Source organism: Oryx dammah, unplaced genomic scaffold (assembly GCF_014754425.2).
Source record: "Oryx dammah isolate SB20612 unplaced genomic scaffold, SCBI_Odam_1.1 HiC_scaffold_5, whole genome shotgun sequence".
Classification (NCBI taxonomy): Eukaryota; Metazoa; Chordata; class Mammalia; order Artiodactyla; family Bovidae; genus Oryx; species Oryx dammah.
The window spans coordinates 59,741,874-59,760,188 of record NW_024070189.1 but is presented as its reverse complement, the minus strand read 5'-3'; the positions used below and the strand labels follow the sequence as shown (position 1 = coordinate 59,760,188).

At 45.4% G+C, this 18,315-nt stretch overlaps 1 protein-coding gene across 3 annotated transcripts in view; it reads left to right on the top strand.

Moving 5' to 3' along the window:
* Positions 1-18,315, top strand: part of CTNNA1 (catenin alpha 1) — a 334,496-nt gene that overhangs the window by 315,082 nt on the left and 1,099 nt on the right. For all 3 annotated transcript variants that reach the window (XM_040239992.1, XM_040239991.1, XM_040239993.1), the window contains 6 exons: positions 8,948-9,148; positions 9,668-9,819; positions 14,122-14,232; positions 15,778-15,959; positions 16,063-16,168; positions 17,491-17,625. In XM_040239992.1, the coding sequence (XP_040095926.1) occupies positions 8,948-9,148; positions 9,668-9,819; positions 14,122-14,232; positions 15,778-15,959; positions 16,063-16,168; positions 17,491-17,625 (887 nt within the window). The remainder of the gene's footprint in view (positions 1-8,947; positions 9,149-9,667; positions 9,820-14,121; positions 14,233-15,777; positions 15,960-16,062; positions 16,169-17,490; positions 17,626-18,315) is intronic.

Here is an 18,315-nt window from a genome sequence, read left to right as displayed (position 1 = left end):
GCCTACTTTCGAAAGACTCTGTCTGCATGATGCACAGATAGAAAACAGAGAGGAAATATTTAAGTACCATTTAATTTTGAACTTGCAAAAAATAAATCTGGGTAATTCACCTCACAAAAACAGTTGATTTCATTATATAAACATAAACTGGTAATGACATAGTAAATTGCATTCATATAGAAAATGTCTGTCAACTGCAATTCCCTGTTTATCACACAGAGATAAATTTCAATCCATCTCCTTAGAGTTGAGCAAGTATAAATGCATTCTCCATTTAACAGGCCTCTGCTGCCCTTGGCCATGCTGCTTGCTCTCTGGAGGTGCCAGGCTTCATGAGGCCAGTGTCTGTGGGCAGTCAGCGGCTGGTCCTTGTAGGGCTGAAACTACCTGTCACCCCAGGGAACCACAGTCTGGAACGTGGGAGATGTGAGTGGCAATGGGGCTTGAAACAGAAGCGGTACTTAAGTACATGCACAGCGCAGTCCTCCAGCAGTGACCTATATAAGGTGACACTGTGTTCTGCATACCAATGTTCCCCCATCTCTGCTCACTCTCCTTGGGACTGGAGCATTGGCTCTGCTTGAAAGAGTGGGGAGCAGGGAGTCTGTAAACTGCAAACAAGGGAGTGAACCATGCTGCTGCAGGATTGCCAAATTGCAGGTGCTGGTACTTTAACACAAAAAACCTATTTGCAAGCACATTTTTGCAGGTGCCAAAAATGCAGCAATTGCTTTTTTGGGAAATCTTGGCCTTCTGTTGTTTTCCCAATGAAATACTGAATTATTCTTTTTCATAGGTTTAGAGAAAAACATTCCACCTTCACAGCACACTTTTAAGCAAACAACAAATTCTGAAATCTAAGTGCAAAGCCCCCCTTTGGAGATAGATATTACATTCCTAAACTTACTTACCAAGTAAGGCTTGGTCTCAAGGGATTTCTAGTCCTCTTACAGCAGAATAAAATAGAATAGAATCAGATGTCCCTCATGCAGCATTCTTCAGATCAGAAAACAAAAGGGATTTTGCAGTGGCATTTAGTGGGATCCAGGCAATATTTTTAGGGTATATGACATAAAACAGAAGAACAGTAAAGAGAAATCAGATTTTCTAATGTAACTGTTGTCTGGTGAGTATGTTTAATTATTATGCAAATATGGGAAAATAGAAGGGTTGACTTGATGGAAAGGAGTTTAGACTGTTTCCATTTAGCAAATAAACACACCGAACAGTCGTCTCAGTCAGGAGGTGATGGTGCTTTCAGAGCATCTGAATTTCAGAGACCCTCATTAGTGTGTTTCTCTAAGGTTTTGTCACAGGCTTGCTTAGTAGTGTCAGGTAATTAATTAATTAACAGGATAAGGCTATTACTCAAAATTCCTCTGGTTGTCATGGTGTGCTTTTCAGGGGCTTGGTTTGAAAGGAAGAGACAGGCAGATGCCTGTGTAGAGTGCTACTGGATTGATCAGTTAAGTTTTGGCATTTAGATTCCTTTATACCCTTATACACTAACCTCATCCATGGCAGCTTTAGCACTATTTATGTGGCAGATTAGCGATATCCCCCCATCTCACACATCAGACTGGCTTTCGTTGAGAGGAATCCCATTTTCTAGTGGGCAGGCACCCAGTGGTCTCCCTAGCTCACAGCCTTTTGAGAGGCGCCCCCCAGGTTGGACAGCAGGTGCCATCTGTAGCAGCTGTGTGCTTTTTAGCAGTCTTTCTAGCAGAAGCCAAGGTCTGCCCTCTCTGCCATTTCACATTGCCCAGAGGCACAGTGGTGCTCAGTAGTCCCTCAGCAAAGTGGGCATGTTTCTGAGTTAAGGGGCTGCTGGGCAACTGCCCAGCACAGGCTCTGGCTTAAGGTTGATGCACTTCATGAAATTTGACCTAATGAAAAGTAAGAATCTGATTTGACTCCTTGGTGTGTTAGTGTTTTTCCATGTCCTGGGGTTTTGTGGCCCTTTGGCAGTGGGATAGGTTTGGAGGAATATTTCTAGTAATGACTTTTCCGTCAGTCCCTCTTGGAATCCATGGGGCCTGTGTGTTGCTGCAGCCCTGTCTACTCATGAGAGCCCTTCCAAGGGTAAGTTACTTAGGGGATAGGACTGAAAGGACCCTCTGCTGTTTTAGCTCCATTATTTCTGCATATTCTGTCCCATTGGTTCCAGAAGTTCCCTTGTGCTTATTATCAGTCATATCCCAAGTTTTGCAGCTTAAAAAATAATGGTCATATTGTGTATAACTTGGTAAAGCCACCAAGACCCTGATGCCAGTGTTTCACGAGGCTGCAGGGCAGGGGGAGCTTGAGTCACTGGGTATCAGATGTGAGCCAGTGGCCCTTGCAAATAAAGAGGGACATGCAGGCCACTTCCGGGGAGGAGGGAGGGGCACTCGTTTTCCCTGAGCTGTTCTATTCAGAATGTTGCCTTGTAAATATTGGAGGCGATTTAGGATGCTACACAACATCCAGTAAGCCATGAATATATTTATATGGACTGATTCCTTAAGGACAGTGGTTTGAAATTTATCAAAGCGATAAAGACTGTTTGAATTTCATTTGAATTGTATTTGATAAATGTTTTCCGTGGAAATGCAATTTACTTTCTCATTTGTTTACTCTGCTTTCATGTGGAAGTTTTGATTCCCGCACCCTACCCCCTCCCTTCTCTTTTTTTAGGTTGCAAGTGGTTGGTTAGAGTGATTATAATTGGGTTTGTTGTTTTTTTTTTAACCAAGTGCTCTTGGAAACAATATAATGCATTAGATACTTTGGGGCAACAAATAGTAGTAATTTGTACTCTGCTTCATTGTCACTATGCCAAAGTAATTTGGTTTGATTGGTCTAAATAAAAGGATTTTTGTACCTAGTTTTTTGTTGTTGTTGTTGTTGTTGTTTGTTTAATTGCAAAACTCCAGGACTGAAGATAAGGTAGGGAAGTGGTGGTGATATTTGATCTCTGACTCCCATGCATCCTAGATTGAATAAGTCACTCAATACTTCTGTGCCTGGTTTCCACAATAATTAATAGTGATTTTTTTAAAAAAATGGTTACTACAGAGTGAGTTAAATGTCAGGCACTCAGGCTCTTCTCATAATATTGGAGTACATTCTCTATATAGAGTATTAATATTATCATTTCTTGTGTATGCATAAGGCTGCACTGATAAAGATATCCAGAGCAAGGGGTGGGCAGAATGGGCCCTGTTAGACATTGTGGACTGAGTGTAAGTTCATACAGGCTTTTTGGAGAATACCATTTGGCTTGATTCCCAGAGGGCAATTAGGCATCATACATCTACTTTATACACATTTGCCTTTTGACTTAGTAATCCCATTGCTAGAAATTTTCCTGAGGATGGTTACACAGATGTTTGCCAGAATACCTGTGCAGGTATGTTCACTTCAACCAAAACGCCTAAGAGAAGACTAGATAAGCAGATGATGGCCTTTCCGTCTGTTCAGTAGGGCACAGCACAGCCATTGACATGGCTGCGGTAGATAGGCAGAGGCAGTCCTAGAAGGATTTTCAAATGAAAACCAGATATATTAATTCCATAATATGATCCCTTGGAGATAAGAGTGTTATGTTTGTGTGTGTGTTTCCCTGTTTGAAGCATCTACAGATAAAGACTATATTGAACCATCTGAGTTTTTAATGGGATCCAGATTGGTGTGTCTACTCAGAATGGAGTTTCCTTAGAAATTCTGTTAAAGTAACTTATGGCTTAAGTTAGTGTGGCTACTTCCAACCCTCCTATGTTTGCATGTATGTCCAGTGGGAACTCACTTTTCCCTTAGGGCTCAAGTATAGAGGGCAGGTTGGTTGTGTCCTGGGTATGTAGTGGCCTCAGCTGGCTGGGGCTTTCTCATTGAGGGTAGAAAATGTTACTTCAGTCAGCTTCCTGAAATAGAAGCCTTCCTTGAGTGGCTGAAGAATGGCAGGCCCTTCCTGGTTTGGGTTTGTCTGGAAGAAAACCTGTATAAATTCAAGAAAATCTAAATTGATTTTTAAAAACTACTTGCCAAGATGAAGGTTAATAAATCCTTGGTGAAGTTTGGGCCACTGTGTTTAATGAATGAAAAAAAATGCTGTGCTTTAGTGATTCCCAAAGGTGCTTTCCCACCCCAAGTATTAATAATCCTGAAGCTGGGATGAGTCTTGAAAATCAGTGATATAGGAAAACTTTGGTTCATAGTTTAATTAGCAACATCATTTCTTTTTTATTCCTTCTCTTCCCCTTCTCCAGATGCTGTGTTAGATTCAGTAAAAGTAGGAATTTCTAACCTAGGGCCTAGTATGGTGGGCAGGCTCAGTGCCAGTCTGCTTAGTTTAAGTAATATGTAGATGTTATTTATATACATATTGATGTAATAAGTATATAAAAGATTTTTATGTTCTAAACAGCTCTGAATCCCTTTATTCTTATGATTGGTTCATTGTTGTTGTTCAGTCATGTCTGACTCTTTGTGACCCATGGATTGCAGCATGCCAGGCTTTCCTGTCCTTCAGGATCTCCTGGACCTTGCTCAAACTCATGTCCATTGAACTCATGTTCATTGAGTCAGTTATGTTATTCAATCATCTCATCCTCTGTCGTCCCCTTCTCCACCTGCCTTCAATCTTTCTCAGTATCTGGGTCTTTTTCAGTGAATCAGTTCTTCGCATCAGGCAGCCAAATTATTGGAGCTTCACCAACAGTTAGCCAAATTATTGGAGCTTCACCATCAGTTCTTCCTATGAATATTCAGGACTGATTTCCTTTAGGATTGACTGGTTGGATCTCTTTGCAGTCCAAGGGACTCTCAAGTCTTCTCCACACCACAGTCAAAAGCATCAGTTCTTCAGCACTCTGCCTTCTTTATGGTCCAACTCTCATACCGTCCATGACTACTGGAAAAACGATAGCATTGACTGTATGGACCTTTGTCAGCGAAGTAATGTCTCTGCTTTTTAATATTTTGTCTAGGTTGGTCATAGCTTTTCTTCCAAGGAGCAAGCATCTTTTAATTTCGTGGCTGCAGTCACCATCTGCAGTAATTTTGGAGCCCAAGAAAAATAAAGTTTCTCACTGCATTGTTTCCTTATCTATTTGCCACGAAGTGATGGGACTAGATGCCATGATCTTTGTTTTTTGAATGTTGAGTTTTAAGCCAGCTTTTTCACTCTCTGCATTTACCTTCATCAGGAGGCTCTTTAGTTCCTTTTTCCTTTCTGCCATAAGGGTGGTGTCATCTGCATATCCAAGGTTATTGATATTCCTCCCAGCAATCTTGATTCCAATTTGTGCTTCATCCAGCCAGACATTTCTCATGATGTACTGTGTACATAAGTAATCTGGGCTAGGTGAGTGATCACACCATTGTGCTTATCTGGGTCATTAAGATCTTTTTTGTATAGTTCTTCTGTGTATTCTTGCCACCTGTTTTTAATCTCTTCTGCTTATGTTAGGTCCATACCATTTCTGTCCTTTATCGAGCCCATCTTTGCATGAAATGTTCTCTTGGTGTCTGTAATTTTCTTGAAGAGATCTCTAGTCTTTCCCATTCTATTGTTTTCCTCTATTTCTTTGCATTGTTTCCTTAGGAAGGCTTTCTTAGCTCTCCTTGCTATTCTTTGGAACTCTGCATTCGAATGGGTATACCTTTCCTTTTCTCCTTTGCCTTTTGCTTCTCTTCTTTTCTCAGCTGTTTCTAAGGCCTCCTCAGACTACCATTTTGCCTTTTTGCATTTGTTTTTCTTGGGGCTGGTTTTGATCACCATCTCCTGTACAATGTTATAAACCTCCATCCATAGTTCTTCTCGCAGTCTATCGGATCTAATCCTTTGAATTTATTTGTCACCTCCCATTGTATAATCATAAGGGATTTGATTTAGGTCATACCTGAATGGACTCGTGGTTTTTCCTGTGTTCTTCAATTTAAGTCTGAACTTGACAATAAGGAGTTCATGATCTGAGGCACAGTCTGTTCCCTGTCTTATTTTTGCTGACTGTATAGAGTTTCTCCATCTTCAGCTGCAGGGAATGTAATCAATCTGATTTCAGTAATGACAGACTGGTGATGTCCATGTGTAGAGTCATCTGTTGCGTTGCTGGAAGAAGATGTTTGCTATGACCAGTGCGTTCATTTATTACCCCTAAAATTGGTTTATGTTAAAAGTTCAGTACATTATATCTTTTAATAGTGCAGTTGTATAAACTCAAACAAGTCTCTTAATGTTTGAATTTGTTGTTTTTCAGTCATTAAGTCATGTCTGAATCTTTTTGACCCCATGGACTGCTGCACACTAGGCTTCCCTGTCCTTCACTGTCTCCTGAAGTTTGCTGAAATTCATATCCACTTGGTCAGTGATGCTGTCCAACCATCTCATCCTCTGCTGCCCACTTCTTCTCCTTTTGCCTTCAGCCTTTCCCAGCATCAGTGTCTTTTCCAGTGAGTCAGGTCTTCGCACCAGGTGGTCAAAGTATTGGAACTTCAGCTTCAGTATTATTCTTTCCAATGAATATTGAGGGTTGATTTCCTTTAGGATTGACATATTTGATCTCATTGCAGTCCAAGGGACTCATTAGTCTTTTCCAGCACCACAGTTCAAAAGCAATTGAATTCTTTGGTGCTAAGCCTTCTTTCTAGTCCAACTCTCACATCCATATGTGACTACTGGAAAAACCAAAGTTTTGACTACTTTGTTAGAAAGTGATATCTCTGCATTTTAATATGCTGTCTAGGTTTGTCATAGCTTTCCTTCCAAGGAGTAAGATGCTGAATTATGGTCTTGTTAGCTGTCTTGTGGTAATTCATTCTCCCCTCGCCCCTTTTTTTAGTGCTGTATTTTGGCTCCTTGGAAAGATATTTAATTGATGATTTTAAAAAAGTTTTTTTAAAGACTTTTAGAGCAATTTGAGAGGAAGCCAAATTAAGAAGAAGGTACAAAGATTTTTCTATCTGTTTTCTGTCCCCACACATGCACAGCCTCCTTGTTATCTATAGCCCCCATCATAGTAGCACACTCGTTACAATTGATGAACCTACAGTAACACTGTTCCTTCTTGGTAGTGTACAGATGTAGCCATCATTATAGCGTCATACAGAGTGTTTTCATTGCCCTAAAAATCTTCTGTCCTCTACCTATTCAGTCTTTCCTGCTTCAAAACCTGGCAACTCCTGAGGTTCCTTCATGTCTTTTCATAACTTGATAGCACTTTTTTTTTTTAAGTGCAGAATAATAATTCACAGTCTGGATGTACCACAGTATTTCCGGTCGCCTACTGAAGAACACCTCGATTGCGTCCTAGTTCTGGCAGTTATGAGTAAAGCTGCTGTAGACATCTGTGTGCAGGTCTTTGTGTGGACTTATGTCTTTAGCTCCATTGCATAAATTCCACGGAATGAAATTGCTGTATCACATGGTAAGAGTAGGTTTAGTTTTGTAGGTGCAAGCCATGCGTGCCATCTCCAGGGAACTTCAGAATGGAGGGCCCTGTTCCTGGAGCCTGCTGGGTATCTGGAAGCCCACAGGCAGGGCATTGTGGTGGCTCTGTTGTTTGCTGGAGCTGCTAAGTACTTGCACTTGCCTCTGGGTCCCCTTGAGATAAGAGGAAACAGCATCATGTCCACTTGCTTGTTTGAGGTATCTTAGGAGGTAAAGCTATTGTAATCACTCTTCTAGACATTGTGTTATGTAACATGACTCTCTCAGCAGAGGCTATGAGGGAAGGGTAATAACTTTTAGAAGGGAATTAAATCAGGAACCAGTCCTAGATAATGACAAGTCAAAAGCATAAGGTAACCAGGATGGGAAAGGAATGGTCAGCTGTGTTTCTCGGTCTTTATTATTTATAATTTTATTTATGTATGGCTCTGCTGGGTCTTCATTGCTGCACCTGCTTTTCTCTAGTTGCAGAAAGCTGGGGGCTTCTGTTGCGGCGTGTGGGCTCTCGGTCTTCAGTAGCTGAGGCACATGGGCCTAGTTGCTCTGTGGCATGTGGGGTCCTCCAGATCAGGGGCTGATCCTGTGTCTTCTGCATTGGCAGGCAGATTCTTTACCACTGAGCCACCAGGGGAGTCCCCAAATGTGTTTCTTAAACAGATTACATTTGCTCTAATTGTCCTGACTCTTCCAGAAAAACCAGTGCATGAACTGTCTTGGTTTAAGGAAGAAAATAGCCAGACAATGACCTGGAGACTGTGTTGCTCACCCACTGGCCCCATACGGTGTGGGCAGCCCTGTCATGAGGGCTGTCTGCTGGTAGACTGCACAGTTCCTGGTGGTGAGAACATTCCCTTTCCCATTCTGGGTCAGCCCTTGCAGATCTTCATCCATTTCAGTGGCTGCACAGTGCCCATAATTTATTACTCTGTTCTGGGACATTTTGGTTGCTCCCACTTTGCTATTATAGATGAGGTTAATGTGAACTCCTCTTTCTGGGGTTCCCAATACCCAGGGTCAAGCTTTGTCTTTGAGGAAAAACAGTTCTGGTAGATCTTCCAAATCCAACTCCACGAGGCTTTTGCCTGCCTTCCAGGCCCTTCTCATGTTCCAGAGTTGTCCTGATGTCTCGGTCGTTTGTCTGAATACCACTGGCATCTCCTGGAGTGAGGGGTAAGGCACTGGGAATAGTGAACCTTGTCTTCTAGTTTAAACTTTGGGATATAAAATCAGTGAAACTGTTTAAGGGAAAGAAACTATCAAGGATTCTGAAAGATGGTCGTCTCTGCCTGTCTCTTCTAAACCTGGAATAAAGATGGTTATTCTTGGGGTGATTGTGGGTCCAGTTTCCAGGCAGTTGATCCTGGGTAGTCTGGTCTCTTGAGTGAATGATGTGCAAAGCTTTTGGCACTGTAGCTGGCACGCAGTGAGCACTGGATGAGTGACACATGCCAGCTTAAAATCGTCCCCTTCTGGTGGGAGGCCTCCTCCCTCATTCAGCTGTTTTTGTTTGTTCTTCAGAGAATCACATTTTGGAAGACGTGAACAAATGTGTCATTGCTCTCCAAGAGAAAGATGTGGATGGGCTGGACCGCACAGCTGGTGCAATTCGAGGCCGGGCTGCCCGGGTCATTCATGTCGTCACCTCAGAGATGGACAACTATGAACCAGGAGTCTACACAGAGAAGGTGCTGGAAGCAACCAAGCTGCTCTCCAACACAGGTGCGGGACTCCCTCCCTTACCTGTGCTCCTCACACACAGATGGCCCTGTGGTTAGGAAGTAGGACACTGGGACTCAGTTTGGTTTTCGGACAAGAGTTCTGGAAGGTACATCAGATTTATGAGTCATTGGTCAGCCACAGTAAGACCACACAAACATGTTTCCCTTATTTGTGTCCCACAGGTAGTAATGGGAGTCATTCTGAACTCAGTATTTTAAGATGAACTTCTGAGTTATATCTCTAGTTAGTGAACACACTGAATTAAGGAGAGTCCCATTCTAGTAAGGCCTCTAGTTAATCCCAATTCAAATTCTCAGCCATCTAAATCCTGTGTTGCAGAATCTGGCCAGAGACAAAGAAGAGGATTCAGGTCTTTGTAAAATATGGCATTTAATTTGTTTGAACCATAAATACACATAGGTAGAAGCAGAGGCTCTTCATCATACACTCTGCCTCTCTGCATCTGACTGAGGGATTTAGGAGGGCTGGTGGTGATGTTATCATGTGTCTTCTCCGCAGTCATGCCACGTTTTACTGAGCAAGTGGAAGCGGCTGTGGAAGCCCTCAGCTCAGACCCTGCCCAGCCCATGGATGAAAACGAGTTTATCGATGCCTCCCGCCTGGTGTACGATGGCATCCGGGACATCAGGAAAGCGGTGTTGATGATAAGGGTGAGTAACTGCATTTCAGATGTTTTAACAGCTTCCTTCTTATCATTTGCTAAACTTGAGCAATGCATCATTCTGGAACTCAACAGATGTGTTGGCAATATATTAAAACCATGAATCTAAGGGCTGTTAGGAAGAGATATGTTTAATTACGTTGTTTAAAATGACTTTTAGTTGCAAGTTAGAGCCCAAACTTGGGCTGAGAAAAGGGGACCTAGTATGAATTGAGGCTTCCTCTTGAGTTAAAGGGCAGTGACAGAAAATGAAGGCTCCTCAGTGGATTTCAGAGAAGGGAATATTTCCTTTATTTAGGTTGAAGCTGTTCTTTACATGGAGCACTCCTCACCTCAGAGGGGTGGCAGGCAGGCAGGGTACTAGAGCCCCAGCGTGTTGAGGGGAAGGATGAGGGGCTCTGCAGCCCCTGGTGATGCTCCTGATCTCAGGGCCAAGTGTCGAGCCCTCTCACCGTGGCTGAAGGGAAGTGCCACCTGCTCTGGGCCCCATTTGACCCGTCCTCTCTGAGCCAGCGGCAGTTCTCACCATCTGAAGCAGTGTCTGGGGTCCCCTGGGCACAAACAATAGGATTTTGAGAAACCACCACCTCCTCTGTGATCATCCTGTGTCTTAGGCTGGGACTCACATAGCAGCTGATCTGTCACACGCTGTTCTGAACATGAACGTGTTGCTCTGGAAGCTGAGAGCAGGACCTGTGCCAAGCTCTCCCGGGGTCACCTGGATGCCCCCAGGCTCGGGCCAGCCCTGCCGTAGCCACAGAGCCAGCATTTGGAACGCAGGCCTGCTGAGTAGACGGCTGCTGGGCTCTGCTGACAATCTAGTCATGTCGGGGAGTTGCCGTTACACCTTCATGGTTTGCTAGTCAGACCGCCCAAGGTGGACAGGGTTCTGTCCCACTTTTTACCCCCTCAGCTGGAAACAGAAGCCATTTCTAAGATAGTTGCATCAGGCTGGATACATTCTGTATGCAACGTAGAAACACTTGGGCATTACTGCACTTCTCTCGGGTAAGGAGCAACGAGAATGGCTCAAGGATTGTATGGCTGGCTGCTGGCTGTTCCTGCAAGCCCGGGTCACCTGCACATACTGGGGGTTGGGAGGGGATCTGGGGGAGCCTGTTGCTTTGTTCACCCCTGCTGCTGTGCCGGAAAGCAGCCCATGCTCAGGGAGGCTTGGCCTCCAGAGGTGCGAAGGGGTCCCTGGGTCAACTGCACCAGTGGTGGCAAAACGCAGCCCTGTTTTTCTGTGCATGCAGACAGAGAACAGAAGAAACATTAATAATCATGAGTTGCTGAGTGTCTGAGATTAAGGCCTTTGGGGTTTTAAATGAGCTGGCACAGCACATACCCCAAGATACCTGCACATCTAGGGCCTGTTCTGTGGAAGCAGGATTCCTCCTCACATCTGAGACTCTCAGCAAGTTCCTGCATCTCTCTAAGATGCAGATGATGTTGTTGATAGCTTGATGGGATGAACTGGAGATAACGTGCTCAGGTCAGAGCCTGGCATGTAGTAGCTGTTTCTTGTGTGCTTACTGCTGTGTTGGATCGTAAGTACGAGAGGCCCTGGAAGGTGTGGTGAGATGGAACCTGGGTGTGGTCACCTGGGAGGGCTCAGGGAGCAAGGACAGGTAGGTCTGCAGCAGCCTTGGTTTAGTTCCTCCTTTTTGTCTTGATTTAATTCAGGAACCATCCTTCCAACCCAGGGCCTCTTGGTTTCTTGATGTCTTGTACTTAGCCTCTTTTGCCTACTCTTGCCTGGTCCTTGTCATAACCAGCATCTCCATCATCCCTTCGGTCAGCTGCTCCCTTTGGTTCTGTGACTCCCAGCAATGCTTTGAGTCTATCAGGATCTTCAGCCGGTTGGTCCTCCCCACTTGCAACCCTCACTCAGCCTCTCGGGTCCTTGCCTCATTCCTATTCCAGCTTCTGTTTCATCAGTACAATCTCTTTTGCACCCTTTTACTCCCCTTATTTGCCTTTCAAAATACAACCCTAGTGAAATTCTGTCTCCTGCTGAACATGGTGCATAAAAGTACAGTCATTTGACTGGGGTCACTGGACCCAGGATATCAGGGGACTGCTGGTGCTATACAGTCTGGGAACACTTCCTACCTTCCTGCTTGCCTCCCCTTTCCCCACCTGTGCCCCATCCTACCTGTCTGGCCCTGGTAACTGTTTCACTGAGGATCCTAAAAAAGTGAAAGTGAAGTCACTCAGTCATATCCGACTCTGCAACCCTATGGGCTGTAGCCCGCCAGGCTCCTTCTCCATCCATGGGATTTTCCAGGCAAGAATACTGGAGTGGGTTGCAATTTTCTTCTCCAGGGGATTTGCCTGACCAAGGGATCAAACCCGGGTCTGCCACATTTCAGGCAGACGCTTCACCCTCTGAGCCACCAGGGATCCATCGTTCCCGAGGATCCTGAGGTGGTTTGAACATCTGCTCCTGGCTGAGCCTGTTCCCTGCACTGGGTGTCGTTCCCTGTTCCTCCAGCACTTTTCCCCCAGCAGACAAACATGCCTTAATTTCTCCCATCGGAAGAAAACTCGCTGGCCCCTCCTCCTCAGTCTCGCTGGTTTCTCCTCCTCCATCTTCACAGCCCGGGACCACGGGTACACCCTGTAGCATAGTTTCTCACCTGTCTCTTTTCTGACTGTATTCATTTCGCTTGGAGCATAAAGATGAGAGAAAACCAGTGAGAGGCTGACTCCCGTGGTCCACTCCTCTAGCCACCCTGCTTGCTGCCCCTCACTTGTCTGCCTCAAGCTTGTCATCCCCAAAGTGAGCTCCGCATCTCTCCACTCTGTTCTCTCATCAGTTGATGACACATCTGTCTTCACTTGCTTAGGCCCAAACTTTAGATTCAGCTTTGATTCCACTTTTGCCTTATACGCTGAATCTGATTTATCCGCAGATCCTGTTGCTCTACCTTTATAATAAATAGGGATTCTGAACGTGGTTCCTGCCCTGGTCTAGGGCACCAGCACCTGTCACCTGGACTCATGCAGCTGCTTCCCAGTCTCACTGTTCACATCCTTGGGTGCCTGCAGTCTTGTATCTGTGAGATTGGGGATGTTTGTCTCTGTCATTCTGTACCTTAAGGGCTCAGAACTGCTTGCTTGGCACACAGAGATTCAACAAGTGAATGAACAGATAGAAGATAATTTGGTTTCCCTGGTAAGAACAGTTCTTGGGTCTGTGATGGGCTATGGAGGAAGGTGGGCAAGTAGAGATGCTGTTAAGAGGCACCCCTCACCGCAAGGCTCAAGTGTCTGTGACTCCAGAATCACACTGGCCAGCAGCAGCTGGACTCCAGGTGTTGCACTGACGTGTAACTCACTGGTGCCTCAAGTGACCCCCCGCCACTGTCCGCACCTCCACACGGAGGGCAGGCCCAGCCTTCACATGTGTACAAACCCAACATCCTCTGGGCAGTCCGGATGCTTCCTCACAGGAAGCCCTCAGGCTGGGGTTGGATTAGGTCCTGGTGCAGATGAGTGACTCGCCTCACTGCCCTCTTGTCACAGGCCGGCCAGCTGGGCCAAGAGCCAACCCCAGCTGTTCTGCCTGCTGCCCTGTTGCTGATAATTTCCAGAAGATTACATTATGTTTCAAGTCAGCAGCTAATCACGAGAGGCTGGAGGGTGTACAAAATAAGAATTTTTATTTCATAATTAAAGCAAAAAAGTGATCAGTTCCTTTGGTATTTACTCAGACTTTATCTGCCATATTCTCTCTTCCTTTAATAAAAGTACATAAAAATACACTGCCTGTTTTTACTCCTCAGATCAACCTTTGCTAACCTAAGAGAAATCCCGGTATTAATTCAGTTAATTTTCTTTTTTCCATAAAAAAAATGGCAAAGTTATAAGAATCTGTTTAATGTATGTTTAATGTATGAAACTGCTATTTTTACTACAGTACGTTTTCCACCCAGAACAACTCTCACATTTGTCTTAAGATGCAGATGTCGGAGAAGTATATGAAGTGAAAACCTTTTGTCAAGCAGAGTCTTGACTCTGGTAGAAACTGAAACCCTCTAGGTCCTTTGGGAATGCTGGTATGGTGCCTTTGCTCACTGTTTGTTGAACGGTCTGCTTGGCACATGCATCAGTGAAGCAGGGTTCAAATATTGAGCAATTTTAACTTTATTTCTCGTGGCTGTTTGGAATACTACAGAAAATTCTGGATGTCTTTACATCAGACCCTGGGGCTGTGGGCCCAGGGGCTCGGGGCTGCTGGCGGCCCAGGGTTGTGTTTGACTTGTCATTTCTGTCTTGGTGGCAGACCCCTGAGGAGCTGGATGACTCTGACTTTGAGACGGAAGACTTCGATGTCAGAAGCAGGACAAGCGTCCAGACAGAAGACGACCAGCTAATAGCTGGCCAGAGTGCCCGGGTAAAGACCAGGTTTAACTTGCCCTGCAGACCTCCCTGTCTGTCCCTGTTCTTAGCTTTTTCTTTTCCAGAAAAACTCTCTCATTATTGAGAACACCGTTTTTCCTCTCGTTTTCTCTGGCAGTGGAACCTTATCCTAAGTGTGGCGCCTGCTAGTGCATTGTAGGGTCACCCAGAATGTCTCCTCAGCTAGAGCAGGGCAGGAACACGGGCCCCTCAGCTGTACCGAGGCTTTGGTTTGTGAAGAGCCCCGAGTCAGGAAAGCGCTCTGCTCCAGTCAATGCAAGGGTTGTTAATAGGGCAGTGAAACTCAAAAAAGATTGCTGTCTCTGCCTATCTCAATGATACCATGGGCATGAACTATTTAATTATTCATGGGGAAAAAAATAACAGTGGTACATTCAAGAAAATCAGAGCCATTGCATTCATTCGAGTCGTTAAATCTTCAATCAATTGCATTTATGTTTTTGGGAGGATGCCAAGAAATATTACTAAGGAGTCTTTTTTCACCCCTTAGAAGTCATTTTGAACAGCGGGTTCATCTCTGCTTTAAGCCCCACTGGGTCCTAGCACTTGGGGAGCTGAGTCGAGAGGAGCTAGTCCTAGGCCCGAGTCTGGGGCTTGAGGAGGGCAGCGGGCCTCTAGGTGCCGCAGGCTCAGGTGTGAGTGCCGCCTTGAGTGCCTGAGAAGTGTGCTCTGCAGCAGGTTCTCTTCTGCTTTCTTTAAAACTTACATTTTAAGACTACTTCTGGTTCATCTTGGAAAGTTGGAGATGTATATACTGCCACCAGGGAAAGGCCTGCGTGCATTAGCCCCTCCCTCATCCCCGTGGCAGGAGGCAGAGGATGACATTTTTTTTTTATTTTTAAGGTTAAAGGAAGTTTATTTTTCTTCAAAATAATTTTATTGGAGTATAGTTGATTTACAATGTTATGTTAACTTCAGGTGTACAGTAAAGTGATTCAGTTATACACATATTCATTCTTTTTTAGATTCTTTTGTAGGTTATCACAGAATATTGAGTAGCATTCACTGTGCTATACAGCAGGCCCTTGGTTTTATGTATAAAATACTGTGCGTTCATGCCAAGCTCCTGATTCAGCCACACCCCCATCATGTTTCCCCTTTGGTAATCAACCCTAAGTTTTCAAAATCTGTAAGTCTGTTTCTGTTTTGTAAATAAGTTCATTTGTATCTTTTTAAAAAAAATCAGATTCCACCTATGTCTAATATAATGTGATTTTTCTGACTTCAGAAGATGAAACTTTTAAAGAATTAAGTTAAGCAGGTTTTGTCCCTGTGCAGGTGTGATCACGAAGCTTGTGCATTAGCCTTCAAACCCCTCATACGCTGTTATTCTTGAAAGTGGGTCAGGAAGCTATAAACTTCACAAAATAAGAATAAATGGCTCTTCAGGCAAAATGAAACCTATTAAAGCATCATCTTACCTATGTCATAGATTGCTTGGTGGAAATACTCTTGGTTAATGCACTGTGAGAACTTCATATTCTCTTTATGTAAGAGCTTTCTGTGCTTCTGATTTCAGGCGATCATGGCTCAGCTTCCCCAGGAGCAGAAAGCAAAGATTGCGGAACAGGTGGCCAGTTTTCAGGAAGAAAAGAGCAAGCTGGATGCTGAGGTGTCCAAGTGGGACGACAGTGGCAATGACATCATCGTGCTGGCCAAGCAGATGTGCATGATCATGATGGAGATGACGGACTTCACCCGGTGAGCAGCCCCCGCAGGCCGGACGCGCTGCTCCCTGCATGCTTTGCAGTGAACCCCACCTACGAGGGCTTTAGTTACAGTCATCCTTGTTCCCTTTTTTCAGAGGTAAAGGACCACTCAAAAACACATCCGATGTGATCAGTGCCGCCAAGAAAATTGCTGAGGCAGGCTCCAGGATGGATAAGCTCGGCCGCACCATCGCAGACCATGTAAGTAACAGACCTGCCCCACGGGCCTTAAAGTTCATGCTGGGCTTGGGCAGCCCAGGGGTGTTGACAGGGTTTTTTCATGAGCCACAGCACTCTCCTAATCTCAAACAGTGTTCTTAACTCACCAACCTGCTTGATTAACATCAGCATAGAGTTTTAAGGATTTCTGAATTCCTATTTCTTTGACAAGTTTTGTAAGACAGGCCCAGTTTGCATTACAGCACATCTCTGGAGCAGGTGTGTATGTCCTAAAACCTTGCCTTGATTGACAGCTAAAACCAGCCTTTACTGTTAGCTCTTCGGATCTCTTTAGGATAGCTCTGGGTAGGAGCTAATTCTGCAAGCCCCAATAATATACTGAAACTAACTGTGTAAGAGCCTCTTGTGGGTGTATTTCATGTAAGAATCAGGAGCTCTTTTGTCTGGTGCTTTGGAAGCATGATGTGCCTAAGTGGGGACAGATGTCTATGTTCCCAGCCACCCGTCCTTCATCCCTTTTCTCTACTGATGTGTTGAAAAAAATGTGTAAATCTCCAGGAAAGTTTACAAGCTATTTTCAGCTATAGTCACAAAGCCTTCCCACTGCTTTCCCTCAAGTGTCCACATGCTCAGCCTGCATCAGGGCTGCAGGACAGTGACAGTGCTCAAGCCAAAGACTGGGAAGCCCTCCTTGACGCCCCTCTTTACGTATAACCTGGCACTCAGCTCCAGTGCATCTACTGGCCACACGAATGTGAGCGCCGTCTGGCCTCTTCCTCTAGGAGGCACCACTCAGTCCATTGTGCACAGCCTGTGCCCGCGAGACTGTGGCCTTTCCTCACTGACTCCCTGCTCCGCCCTCCACACAGCTCCTAACACAGTCTTCTTACACAATCATCTTAAAATGCAAATGAGGTCTGGCTCTGCCACGCTTCAGGAGCTGCTGAGAACAGAAAACCCCAGCCTCACAGAAGGGAGGTGTTTGCGTCAACACTTGAGAGGTGCTCTGCTTGCTTTGGCTGATTCACTTGTTCTCCATCTTTGCCTAAAATGACTCTCCTTTAACCAGGTGTTTACAGTGTGCTCACAGCTGAGCAGATCTGGTCCCTCTGAGCAGACAGCCCTTTGCTCTAGCTCATGGCACTGTCACTTTTCTCCAGAGGCAGGGACCCCAGCAGAGTCGCTGAGGGTGGTGACAGCCCGGGTACGTGGATAATCCTCTCTCATCCTCACTGCAGCACTGAGTGTGGAAGTTGGGGCACTGACTGGGCCTGTCAGAATAGCCCTAGGAGTGGGAGTGTTTGGGCTCAGAGTGCATGGTGCTAAGTCTGCTCTCTCATCAGTGCCCAGACTCAGCCTGCAAACAGGACCTGCTGGCCTACCTTCAGCGCATCGCCCTCTACTGCCACCAGCTCAACATCTGCAGCAAAGTCAAGGCCGAGGTGCAGAACCTTGGTGGGGAGCTAGTCGTCTCTGGGGTAAGTTTCGTCTGTCAGTGGGGAGAAGTGCTGAGAGAGGACCCAAAGTTTCCTCTCGGAGGCTGAGGGCTGCACGGTTGGTGACAGCGAGGAGCCCTTACTGTGCTGGCCTCTTCCCTTTTGCTTCTGTGGGAAAGAGTATTTTTATCCTCCTCTCTTTCCTCGAGAGAGAAAGTGAACCTGTTCAGAAATTGCAGAGACATACAGCCTTTCTCAACCCCCACCTCCACCCTCAAGGAGCCCCAGTATGCTCTCTCCCCTTGCTGTTTCCCAGGTCACATCACACAGTTCTGGACCTCTCACCCTAGGGGAACAAGGACACCTCCCTCCATGGAAGCCCTGTGGCGTCTGCTAAACCCCACACGATTTCCTTTCAAAGAACTTTGAATGTTGGACATATGTAGACCATTTGCTTACCTGCTCCAACATCAAATGCCCCTGTCTCGGGGGACAATTATTCATCTTCTTTCAATGTGAGGGGAGCCCCCTGGGTCATTACTGAAAGCGTGGGGCTCTCTGTCGAGGTGGCTGACTTAAGCACCCTCCCCCCTCCCATGCCTGTGGCTGTTCACAGCGCTTGTTCTGCAGATTGTCCCCCGCCTTGTTTGAGTGAAAACTGTTGAGGGGTAGGGCAGGTAAGGTAATGGTACCTTATGTTTTTATTACTCCTCCCTTCAGAAGATCTCAAAT